This window comes from Lupinus angustifolius, chromosome LG14, assembly GCF_001865875.1.
Source record: "Lupinus angustifolius cultivar Tanjil chromosome LG14, LupAngTanjil_v1.0, whole genome shotgun sequence".
NCBI lineage: Eukaryota > Viridiplantae > Streptophyta > Magnoliopsida > Fabales > Fabaceae > Lupinus > Lupinus angustifolius.
In genome coordinates, this window is record NC_032022.1 from 14351902 (window position 1) to 14366147 (window position 14246).

The 14246-nt window shown below is 29.0% G+C and overlaps 1 protein-coding gene across 1 annotated transcript; it reads left to right on the forward strand.

The window, feature by feature from the left end:
- LOC109326157 (GATA transcription factor 12-like) lies at positions 11225 to 13216 on the forward strand. Its single transcript, XM_019558834.1, has 2 exons — positions 11225 to 11795; positions 12270 to 13216. Exons 1-2 carry the CDS (start codon positions 11484 to 11486, stop codon positions 12972 to 12974), a joined length of 1017 nt encoding a protein of 338 aa, XP_019414379.1. The 5' UTR covers positions 11225 to 11483; the 3' UTR covers positions 12975 to 13216.

The following is a 14246-nucleotide window of genomic DNA, read 5'->3' on the forward strand; positions in this document are numbered from 1 at the left end:
TACTTCAATGGACATGGATCATACTTATTTTGAATAATATCTCATTTTCTGTCTCATATCAATTATATATTGTTACATGAATAAAAAAATTGAAAATAACAATTAATATTTTAATTAACTCAGAATAGGAGATGAGATACTACATGTGATATGTGTTTTCAACAGCAAATATGTAATTTTATAATAAACAAAAAGATAAAATTGTTATTATTATTTTTTATGTGTTATTATATGATATTTGCCTTAATGGGGAGGACCTTGTGCTTGTGACTACATTTTCTTCTTCTGCTTATGTAATAATATTTATACAAATTAGTCATTAGGGTATAGTGATTTGTAGAGGTCCAACGTTTTAATTCTTCAAAATCACTCAGTTCAACTAAAACTTATTTATTTAATCAACTTGAAAATCTTTATTTCCGGGTATATATGTTCTAGAGAGGAGAGAGAATAATGGTTAGCTGAAAAGTACTTTTAAGAAATATTCATTCATAAGTTAATATGTATAGAAGGGCTCATCATTTTCTAGACCCCCCATACTTATGTTTATGTCGTTTCAGCATTATATTTGGATAGTTGAGTTGTTGATAATTGATTGAATTCAATGTGCTTTACGTAGACAGCATAATTAGGGTTTTTTGCATGCGGGCTAGCTAGCTAGGTTTAAGTGAGTCTAAATATATTGCATAAGATTTGGTGTTTAGGCATGAGAGGTATCTCTATAACCACTTGAAGGTAATTTTATATGTATATATGTAAGAGGGAATCTTGATGATAACAAAGCATCTCATTCATAACACATGATTTGATTTTATATGGAAACAAATAAATGGAAGCATGGGATAAAAAAAATACAAGCACATTTATTTACTTAAAATTGAATGAATATAATATTATTTATATTTAATGACATTGTTCTATAAAAGAATATTTAACTAATTTTTCTTTTAAAAAATATTCCCCTAGCCTAAGGCGAGATCCTAACATTGACCTTGGCAACCATGCATGACCCCGAAGTTGATGGCGAGTCAATTCTAATATATACTCGACTCTCATAACAACCACAAGTTCAACATATTATTTATCAAACCCTAAAATCTGACCCTTAACCTAATAATGAAATTTGTCTTGAGCCCATTTTTAAAGTAGGCCCAGACTTGATATTAGATCCTATGCCAAGGGTAAAGTTAGCGTCAATCTCAAATCTGATGTTGATGTTGGACTCAAAGTTATTACATGATTCTAGAACATATTTGACCCTTTGTGTTTGTTCCCTACTTCGACCATAAAATTGGCACAATGCTCAACCCTGACATAAACCTTAGGTCCGATCTAGAAATCGACATATGCCCCCATAACATTGACCCTCTTGCCTACTATGCCCAACTTAATTAATTTAAAATTATTCTTTTAAAATTATCATTTGAAAAAGAATAATCAAATTGATAATTTTGGTGGATCTAATGAGTTTAGCATTTTTGGATACGATCTAATAGTAGAAATGACTCAATCCAATCCATTTAACATTTTTTATTAATGGATTGAATAAATTTATTATGGAGCACAAGCTTTTTCACTTTCCATGGATAATTTTACCATGTCCGAGATCTTTTAAGAATGGTTTTTCTTTTTCTATTAATGAATATGATCAGGCTCCATTTTTTTCCTTTTTCTATTCATCAGTATGATCAATAATGTTGATCAATTCTGATTATCTGAAATGTCTTATAGGTCTTTTTAGGTTGAATTTTGGAAACAGAATCCTCTCTTCCAAAAAAATTATGCCCTATACATCAAGTCAATCAAATCCCACCAAATAACATAAAAAATTATTTTATATTCTTGTGATTTTTTTAAATAGATGACAACTTCCAATTAGGTTGGAACACAATGAGACATAAAAAAAAGTGGGACAAGTGATCCTCATTCTTTTGTGCAGTAATCTTTATTCCGTTGAGTATCAAAGTAAATCTTCCGCTTTGTTAGGGCCAATTATAACTTACTTTACAGCCCCAACTACAAACATAGATACACTTTTTTCTTAAACTTATCCAGTTTACTATATGAATTAATATAAAATGTCCTATTCTTGATTTTATGACAACAAAAGAAGACCCTCAAGTCAATGCAGTTCATCAAAATTGGATATGCAAAGTCAATAAAAAAGGTATTGGCCCACATACATGTTGTAGCACCTTACTTCTTTTCCAAGCTTGTCCTCTATGGGTAAAATAAAGTTACTCCAAAACATAGAAATGGAAAAAAGTAATTGGCAATTAAAGAGAAAGTGGGTTTTGATTCTTTAGCATTCCGCATTCTAAGACAACTAATTTTACGCGTTTGGTAACTTGTTTAACCATTAATCACATTCTGCTCCAATACTATACATATGGATTAGCTTCCAAAACACAAATAGAAAAGCGATTGTTGATAAGTTCTTTATTTTTACACATTATTATAAAATTACCTTTCAAATGTTGTTGGGGGCTAAGAACTTCACTTGTCAATCGTCTTTTTTTCCATTTAACATTTGTCACTCCCTTATCAAATACCAAACATCATCTTAAAAACATTAAATTCTAAATGGGGGTCAATGTGACATGTTTAAATAGAGGTGGGAGGCATTTGAGTTTGTGACATTCTATGAGTGTAATATTTATGCACTAATAATGTAAAAATTTATATACATCATTCACAATTCATTTGTATTATTTTTATTCAAGAGTTAATGATGATTGAAAATAAATGATAAATGATACAATAACATTATAAAAAACTCTTACATTGTTCGTGCATACATATATAGATATATTAAGCTGAAAATTTTGAATATCATTGATATAATAATAATAATAATAATAATTAGAAAAATAAAAGAGAGAAAATGTACCCCTTCAAACAAAAAATAGCATTGCTATATAAACATTAAATGTTTTCCAAAGAAAGATTTTTATGAGAATTGAAATGAAATGACACGGTTATGAAAGTGTGTGTAAGAGAATGTTTGGAAGGTTGTAAGGACTAAGAACATGTTACACGCGTAATGTTGGGAATGGTCCCTATAAGTATAATCTCGCTGCTACTTCAAACACTTTTTGTCTGCTATGTCACTTCCACATATGATATGATACTTCTGTGCAGGATAAATTTGAGCCAAACTCATCCTCAAATTTTACTACCTTTTCTGTTTATAGCTATACCAATTTTTAACTATTTCATAAATACTTCGTTTTCCAATAAAATAAACATCATTTTGTTTGTTTAGTCCAATTAAGTAAAATCCAAAATTTTATACTTGGGATAATTATGGTTTTTGAAACAATATTTATTTTGTTTAGTCTCAATTAAGTAAAATCCCTGAAATATTCCTAAAATTTGTCAAAAAATGATTATTTTGACTATATTGTTTTTTAAAAATGTTCGAATAAATCTTTTTTTTTTCATTTTTTAGAGTATAAAAGTATTCTTGTGTATTAATAAGTCACTCTAGATATTTAATATTGAATTATTAATATAATGATTTTTTTTTTAAATGAATAAATGTTATATGAATTTCTTCTACCATAAACATGTATGCTAGTACTACATGAAAAATATCAAATACTAAAAAGGAGATAATAAATTATACACTATAAATTTATGAAATAAGTAATTATATTTTAAATATGAAGTTTTTATTCTTTTTACCCTAATATTTTATATATAAACAACTCGTGCAAATGCACTGGCTAAAAACTAGAACAACCATCTTGTTTTCATATATAGTCTAGCCCAACATGAATGTGGTACGATAAGTCATTTATCCATTTTCTTATACAATACTTGGGCCTGATTTTTTTCTCTGTAACCCACTACCCCTTATTTTACTGGGAAAAAAGTTAGGCCTATATATGACAGGAGCATCAAAATGAAGACGAACATAATATGAGATAGAAATAAGTGTAATTAAGTGGGAAAACTATACAGATATAAAATGACATGAGTGAAAATGTATGATTAGAAATACTCATTTAACAGATCGAAAAATGTAAAGAAGACCCGAAAATTGGTTGCTTCCTAAGTTAAATATGGTTGACCATTGTGGATTGAACTATGAATCTTGTTCCTACATTTGCATTTGCATGAGCTCAAAAGACCAAATGAATGACTCTTTCTAACTCATGATGGAGAATTGGGAAGAAGTTCGATTCTAATTTAAGATTTCATCATTCAAACAAATTATAATCAGAGGAAAAGCATGAGGGGTATCTCATTTGTTTAACGTTAGAATTTAAGAAAAGTTTTGTTTCTATTTATTATATGTAGTCTTCAACTCAAAGTTGAAGGTAATATTAATTATTATTGTCATTTATACTCATACACACTTCACTTTATTGTAGGGAAAGTATCATGATAAAAGGGAGATAGTATCATGATTTAATGGAAGAGTAAGACAAGGCTATAGCAGAAAAATAATTAACATTTCTGTTAAATAAAACAATTAATGTTTTTGGACGTGTTTAGGATATTCTTTGCAAATTTGAGTTTTGTTGATGAAATTTCAAATTAGGTTTTGGTAAAAGTAAGTTACATGAGTTGAATATATCTTCGGACATGTTATGATTATAAGTACTTTGTGATAAAATAAGTGTTGGCTGGATTGTTGTATTGAAATTAACTTTTAGATATATATGTTACTAAACTGTCCTTCAAAATTATTCTTATCTTTTCATTTATTTTTAAAAATGGGATGATGATGTTCTAACAATTTATTAAAAAAATAACAAAACTATTGAATTAAAAATATAACTCACTCAAAGTATCATAACTTAGATTAAATAAACATACATCATATTAATTAACACAAACACTACTAGGTATTAGACATCCAATAATATGTTAAAAATACAATTAAATGTTAAAAATATAATTCTCCATAAAAACATCACAATTTAGAATAATAAAAAACAATTAAAACTACGTGAAACACTTGAAGTAATTTTGAGCATCCTAACTCTTAAGTCCTAAGTATATTCTTTGATTTAGAATAACCAAACCTTAAAGAACACGTAGCAACAGCATCCACACAGGTCACGTGACAGTGTTACCTCAGCATATAAGAAAAGATAATGACGCATAGATGGTCGGCACGTGTAATTGACCACCGTCAGTTATGGCTTTTGACACGAGTGGAACACTCTCACATGCTCGCTGACACTGTTACCCATACCTTCTCAATCACGTGCAGCTGCAACCTCAACATTAAAATATCGGTTATTAACTACCACAACACCCCCATCTAATTGCACCAACTTCACACGTCTATGTTTATATATTTTTCTGCTTATTACTACTAAGGTTAAATTATATATGTGGTATTATAAAGCTATGTTTTTGTTTTTATTGGTTATTTTGTATTGTTATATTAAATAAAGTAAATATTCAATTACAAATCAAATAATGGTCGGGATCAAATAATATCATTATAATTAACATTTTTGTTTATGAAGTCAAATGTCTAATAATGTTGGATATGACCTCGAGCTATGCTTATATCTTAGAATATGTTATTAATAACATATATTTTCATATGTCAAATTATATATTTTATAAGTTTATAAGATGAATTTATAATTCAAGTTTAAAATATTCCCCTAATTTACTTAGTTCTCAAACTTAAATAAGTTTACTGACCTATTTATAAGTTTTTCAATTAGTGTATATGAAGCTTTTTTAGAAGAAACTCATCACTAAAAATCATGTTTTTATCCTGTTAGAATTTTGAAATAACAATATTTTGTCTTTTATAATTAATTTCATTCTTAATATTTTACTGCTACTTGAGTCACTCATATTTCAATCTTTATTTAATGAACTTTTAATTCATAGCTAATAAATAAATTTTCTCTTCATATATATAATTCCTCAACATATTATAGACCTTTAAGTTTATATTGACCAACAATATAAATTTGAATTCGTTAATCCTTTGAAAGTTGATGAGATTGAATTTTAGACTAGATAGATTTAGAATTTTGATAAATTTTCTAGTAGAAGGAAAACCACAATACACATTCTAATCAAGAAAAATGCTTCTCATTTATAGAAAGAGCACCCTCAAACTTTATTCGCCCTTATTAATTATATATGGATAATAAAAATTCAATTAACAAAAGAGACTACAACTTTAGAAATGAAGAAGTAAAGCTAATAAAAATATATATATAAGGCCATTACTAACTAAAAAGTTCTACAAGAATGCTATGTTATTTTATACTGATTTATAAATAAGAAAACTAACCCAACCTATGATGTGCATACTGCATAGTTGATGTTATGGCAAGATAAAAGTGATCATTATATTAAACTACCCACAACTACTGTATTTCTTTCTTCTAAATTTTAGGCAATGTTATAGGTATGTGTATATTTTCTTTCTTCTAAATTTTCAGATTTGCTTACAATTGAAGCAATAGTAACATTAATTAAAACCTTATCCATTATATATTTATATGAGGTTTCTATCATAAAAGGCTCGCTCTCACAGGGATTGCCACCATATCCCTAATGGCCCACTCTTCCGAATGCCACCTAGCAGGGTGATCCATGATTGAGAGGAATATAGATCTCTTTTTCTATAAAATTGTATTTCTGTATTTCAAGCTAATCAAATTTTATAATTTTATGATTTTTTCTCAATTAAGTGATACTTTTTAATTGATGCGGGTTATAAAGTAGAACATAGATAGCAACATATAATCTCAATTAGATAGAGAGCTATGCACCGGCCAACACTGAAATCACATGCATGCTCTCTTGATTTTTTGATAGCATGATGGACCTTTTTAGGTATTACTACACTCGGTTCTTTTGATTTGAAACATGAAGTTACATAAGGAGATACACAGTGATTTGTAAAATAAATTTAGGGTTGTGTTAAAAAATGTTATACGGTATTATTTAAAGAATATAAAAGATGAAAACTAAACATTTAAAAATTAAGTCAAATATTTTTCATTGCAAAGTTTCTAACTCTTTCATTTAATTTTAGGACACTTAACGTTTCCTATACTATTATGATTGAATCTAAGTATGAAATCTAAAGTAATGCTCATCATTTAGCTGAAACTAATGAAAGGAACAGATAATTGTTTCTTCTACTTGAATGCTTACTTACTGGATTTTTTATAACTAGTCTAAGGTTATTACATTCTGATTTTGTTGGTTTTTATGCTGTACTCATTTTATGGTAGTTTTATATGGATCTAGCTTCTATAAGGTACAAAACCGAACTTTAGAGGAGCTAACTTCAGCTCTATATGTCGGTCAAAATGAGCTATTCGGCTTGCTTCAAGACTTGGGCAGATAAGGTTCTGTTTTAAAAAGTCCTTATAATGTTATCTTTCACAACATTACCCACAAACCAATGCACATCCTTTGTCTCCTTTTTCCTCACTATTTCTTGTTTCATCCACTTAAATCTAGACTGTAAATATTAATGTATTATATTTATAAAATAAAATTAAAAGGAAGTGTTATTTTTTATTTGTTTATAAATTCTAATTGATGATCCGAGACAAAGATACATGAAGATTAAGCTAAAAATATCTTCCTACCAAAAACATATTTTGGAACTACTTGTAATCTTATCAAAAAGTTTGTGTGGTAACTTGTAAATTATTAAGGCGGTTTAGAAGAGTAAATATTCACACTTTTACCCCATAAGACAAATTAAAGTAAAGAAAGTGATAAAATATATATACACAATCTTAGTACACAATCCAACCTAGTAACTTGCTTGACACATTTCCTAATAGAAACCGTGAAGTGATTACAAAGGTTATTTCTTAGAGGCAGTTAAATGATTATAAAGGTATTTATACCCCTGTTAACTTTACCTGGCTGTGTCAGTAAACCTATGTTTGAGTTGATACTTCTACTTGCTAAAGTTCGTAAAAAAGAATCATACCATATGCTATTTGTTTATAATATTTTTATGTTGTTCAAGTGTGTTTTTCTTTCCTTGTTTTTAAAATTACTGTATTGTTCATAATTAATAGTTGTCTCAACCAAATTATCATAATTCATAATATTAATTTAAAATTAAATACTTTACTCTAAATCAATTACCAACATGTGACTACGAATATTGGTCTTGAAACATATAATATTTTTTCTATATTATTGGAGTTTTGATCATAAGTTGGATAGTGTGCATTGGATATTACAATAGTTAAAATAAAATAACTTGAAATAGGGTGTACATAATATTATTATTATTATTATTAGCATAATAGTTAATATGTTTTAACCATTAGTTATACAAAATTGCACCAATGTCATTTAGTTGTTACATTTAGACCACTTAATTAATTAGTATTCTTGATGAAACATTGTCTCGTTCAGTTATTCGGTTAGCCACTAGACCAGTTAAAGTTAAATCGTTTATATTAAAGTTCCAAATTTTTTATAATATTAACGTTATTGAATAACTTTATATTTACAAAATTTAACATTGTCATAACAAAACTACCAAATTAATTAAACAACAAACAATATTTTACTACACTAAATGTTATAAATAAGTTTAAAATGTTATATATTTACGATTTCATAACAAAAAAATGGACAAATAATTTTAAATCTCAATTAAAAACTAAACATTACAATATAAGCTAACAAATGTTGAACAAAACATCAATAACTACAATCATAATCAAGAGTAAGTTGATAACACAAAATTCTTCCAGATGACACCATTTTGACATTGTTTTTTTAAGAATTATATTTGACATGTTTGAGCAACTAAGTGATTGGTTTTATACATAAAACAGTTGATTCAAACTTATTTATATCGGATCTACTTTCTGACCGATATGATCCACTTAAATCAATTATGTGTCTATCTAAATTGAATTGGCTAGGCTTAGCCGAATTTATAGAACTGAAATCGTATGTCTCCAAATGTTTATGTCATCATGTCCCAGTCAATTAAATTCAATTAAATAACATAAAATATTTATTTTTATTTTTATTTTTAAGTATATACCAACTTTCAAATAACTTGAAACACATTGTAACATAAAAAATGAGACAGATAATCTCCATTTAATTTAATAACACCCCACATAATGCAACTTTTATCCACCCCATTAGTGTACTAATAGTGTAATGTTGTTTTACATGAGTTGATTTAATTAGTGAACATGGACCCTTAAACTACTAGCTCAAGCAAGTGATGTTGTTTAAAAATTTTAACTGCTAACGGGCTTCTCAACAAGAGATTACATCTACTGTCCTACTAGTTTATGTCACTTCATATGTTAAGAAATATAATTAACCATAAAAATATTTAATAATTATAATTTTAATTTAAATAATTAAAACGAATCAAATTTGATAGTAGGTAAGGTTAAAACCTGAAAAAGCTAAATTCGAATTCATTGGCATGTGCTCTCAAGTGAGCGACACGTTTCATCACATCCTCACCCCTCATCTAACCCAGGTGAGCTGTATCCCTCGTGATAACTAAGACAACTTTTATTTTGTTTTTAATTATTTCTTATATTAAAAATAACATCAACAAACATTAAAATTTTATCTATACTAGTTGTTTTTACTTTAAATTAAATTGCTTAAAAATATTGTAAAACTATAATTCTATCCTATTTAATATTATTTCTTAAATTAATAGTCTTACTAATAAAATAGAGATAGTTAAAACGTTTTATAAATTAAAAGGAAAGATAATAATAACTGCACATAAAACATCTTATAAAAACTATTATCAAATTTGTCTGAAAATCTTTTATAATATTTATATACCAATAATATAAAGATTTATATATAATAAGTTAATCGTTTATCCTTCATTTTGATTATTTTTTTTGAAAGTTAATAATAATTAAAAATAAATGTTAAATAATACAATAATAATACAAAAATTCTAACTTGTTAGTATATATATCTTTTTATCTTAGGGAGTAATTAATTAGTACTTAATAAACTAAAAAGTATAGCATTAGTAGTGCTTATCAGAGAAAAGGAAGAAACAAAAATAATAAGAGAAAAATACAGCTCCCAAGAAAGGAAAAGGAAAAGGCAGAGAATTTGGGTGTTAAACTTAGACGCTAATAATGCGACCCACAACCTGCTAGATCACTTACAAAAGGGTTGAGTGATTGAATCACACTTTTATCCCTATGGATTTGAATTGATTAACTACTAATTACATGTTTAACTAGTTATCATTGAGATTTATATACAGTTTGTATATTATCCACCATTTGTTTATTAATACTTTTATTTTAGAGTCAATGATAATTGTAAATGAATGGTGAATGATACAGTGACAATATAAAAAACTCTTACGCTATCGGTACATATATATTTTTCTGTTATCCATTTTAAAAGTGTGATCGAAATTTAATGTTTAAACATTATTGAAATTTATATAAGGTGCTCAGACATTTTCTTTGTTATATTAGAGTAACATGGCCACATGGGAATATAGGTAATTAAGAAGTAAGAATCCTGAAACTTGCAAAAGCAGCTATGAGAATGGCATAAACAGGAAAGAAACAATAATGGTTAAATCTGGTCTAGATGAAAAATGATATAGGGACTTAAGGTTAATTTTTTAAAACTATTTATTCCCTTGAAATGATCACTGTGAGCAACTTTAGCTCTTTTGTCATATATATTCTAAGTGAAAGCAAGTTCTTATATATAAGGCTATGCTCATCAAAGTAGAAAATCCTCTCATAAAGTTGAGTCGGTTTGAGTTAATATTATATTATTTCAAGACATACACATATTAGAAGTGTATATTATATTACCTTTATTTTTCAATGTTATTATAAACAAATTTAACTTATAACTTACACATATTAGAATTTAGTTTTTTTGGGTACATATCGAAACTATAGATATGGAATTTACTTATATTTCAGATGAAAATATTTAAAAAATTCTTATCATCGGGGAGTAGATTTTTTAAAAACCACTAGAATGATCCAAATTAGTAGCTAAAAACCAATAAAAATATTAAAGGACTAATCTATTATCATTCATAATTTAACAAGTAGATAATTTTTTTAAACACCAAAGTTGTCCTTCCTTCAATGAAAAAAGGTACGGAGGCAACTTCACCCACAATTCCTCCTTATTCCGTTTAACTCAATCAAAGTCTCTTTTATATTACACCACAATTCACTAAAAAATGAAAAAAAGTAGAAAAACAAAAAGAAAAAAAGAAAGTGGTGTTGTAGAATATAGTATAGGTGTCCGCTTGTCCCCTTGAAACGCAAATAAACCCTCTTCTCCTTTACTCTCTCTCTCCACTCAAAACCACAACTTTGTCACACTTTGTGTCTCCAACTCCCTATACTTTCTCACTCTTTTTTCTCACTTCTTCACCCTTCCCCTCCTAACATTTGTTTCCTTCAACAACAACAACAATAACTACTTGTAATAACATAAGCCAAGAACTTACCCACCCTATTATGGAAGTACATGCATTTTCACACCCCACCACCACCTTTTGTCCACAACAATTCCCTTCCTCATCCAACAACAATAATAACAACAACAACAACATCAACAACAACATGGCTTCTTCCGACCATTTCGTCGTTGAGGAATTCCTCGACTTCCCCAACGACGATGACCCTTCTCTCTTTTCAGACTCCGTTCAAGGTAACTCCACCCCTCTTAACAGCACCAATTCATCCAATTCCCTCTCCGCCTCCGCCCACACCAATTTCCAGCCGGAAAATGTCGCTGACACCAATTTCTCCGGCCACCTCTCCGTTCCGGTACATATATTAAATACATACGTGTTTTTAATATACTAATGATACATATTTTTATTATTTCACTTATATTATGTATCATTAACAAGCCAACATAATTCATGAACATGTGTAACGTGCTCAGACTCTATGCTACGTAATTTGCTTAGGCACGTCCAACACATACAACAAATTTCCTTTTCTTTCTTATCCTCCTACACCTTAATTTGTTTTGTTTCCATCAATTTCAGAAGAAGAAAATGTCTCCTAGTTACTTTTTTATCTTATAACTCCAATTTTTCTTTGTTTCTACTAAGACTTTACAGAGCATGGGAAAGACAAAATTGTTGTTTTCTAGTAGAATTTGATAAGCTGCTTATGTAAATAAGACTGGTGAATTAAAAAATTAACATTATGATGACGTAAATAATGCATTGATTATAGTTATATGTCTTAGACTAATACATATGTTATGTGGTTTTATATTTTTGAAAACAGTATGATGACCTTGCCGAGCTTGAGTGGCTTTCAAATTTTGAAGAGGAATCATTTTCCAACGAGGAGTTACAGAAGCTGCAACTCATATCTGGCATCAAAGCTGCTTCAAATGATGCAGCTTCAGAAAACTGTGAACTCCAGCGTCAACCTAACAACCCAAGCAACCCGGTTTTCGAATCGCATGTATCTGTTCCGGCCAAGGCTCGTAGCAAGAGGACTCGTGGTCCCCCTTGCAACTGGACCTCACGCCTTCTTGTCCTCTCCCCCACCACATCGTCATCCTCCCTTCATCCTGAGGGTCATGTCATCATCCCAACTAAGAAGCCTGCACCCAGGAAGAGAGACTCGGGTGATGGGGGAGAGGGTAGGAAGTGTTTGCATTGCGCCACTGATAAGACTCCTCAATGGCGCACTGGGCCGATGGGGCCGAAAACATTATGCAATGCGTGTGGCGTGAGGTACAAGTCGGGTAGGCTGGTGCCTGAGTACAGGCCTGCAGCAAGCCCGACTTTCGTCCTCACGAAACACTCAAACTCGCACCGTAAGGTGATGGAGCTGAGGCGCCAGAAAGAGATGATGCAAGCCCAACACCAACACTTCATGCAACATCATCAGAACATGAGCATGATGTATGATGTCTCATCCAACGGTGATGATTACTTGATTCATCAACATGTGGGCCCAGATTTCACCCAGATGATCTAGTGCGGTTATAGAGTAGGATAACTCCAGTTGAGCTTCGATGGTAGCTAGAGTTCTTTTTCCTACTTAATTTTGCTAGAAATTTATTATTTTTTTTAATTCAGTAACTTAACATTTTTGTTTTGAGTTTATGTTATATTTAGACTGGTCAACTGTTTCTCAAGTCATTATTTGGGCCACATTTGGCAGACTTGAATCGTCATAACTCAAAATTTACCTAATCCAGGTATTACAGATTTTTATTATTTATTAAATTGCCATAAAATTACCATTTTAATAAGCGTTTTATGTGTACAAAATTGTGTATGGAGTGCTAATTTAATTTCTATTTGAAAAATGAGATATTTTGCATGAGGGGTTTTAGAAAAATAATAATTTGAGTGATTAATAGACCATGGTATACCATATATTAAAGCAATTAAAGAATTGAGCTACCACGATACTACACAGATTAGTGAGAATTTCTTAGAACGAGATAGAAGATATATCACGTTACTTATATTAAAATAAAATCGGAAATTGAATATTATATCGAATATATAGGCTCATCCATTCATGTCGCCACATGAATGGTGGAAAATCTGAATACCAGTCATGTTCTCATGTTCCTCAGTGGTCAGCATCAAATTTTCAGTTTTAGGTAAATGTTCCCTCCTCTTATTTTAACTTTTTTTATTTATTTATGAATTCCGGATATTTATTTTCTCTGTTTTTTTTTCTACTTTAACACGCTACTTTCTAAATTTGTCATTGTTTCTTAATATAATATTCTTTGACATTAATCTTTCTAAAATTGTTGAAGATGTTACCTTTTTAATTTAATCAGGACTATCTTTATGTAGCAAGCATTTATGATTTTTTTGTGAAAATAAGAAGAATAATTAGTATTTAGTAGCTCTACATTTTAGTATATGACAGATTAAAATTAATTTTTAGTTCTTAATAGTATAACTACTCTTCACTTTATTAGTCAATGACAATTTTGACATTAGTTGAATCTCAAATAGTATTTAACACAGTTAATTAGGCATACCATGAAGGACAGAACTATTTGACATCAAATACTTTTATAAACTAAAATACATTTTTCACAAACAAAAATCTAAAATAAGTAGGAATTAAATAGTGGAGATTAAAAAAAAAATCATTATCAAATACTAAAACGAAATGGAACTACACTGAAAGATCAAAATAAGTTTCTAAAATGAAAAAATACATTGTAATTAATTATTACACTTCTACTACATGAAAATCCACGTTAGTCTTTGTTACTAG

Excerpts from the sequence above, each read along its gene's own strand:
- LOC109326157 (XM_019558834.1), top strand. The coding sequence starts at position 11,484 with ATGGAAGTACATGCATTTTCACACCCCACCACCACCTTTTGTCCACAA. Across the intron at positions 11,796-12,269 it reads CCGGCCACCTCTCCGTTCCG|TATGATGACCTTGCCGAGCT; the intron begins GTACATATATTA and ends TTTTGAAAACAG.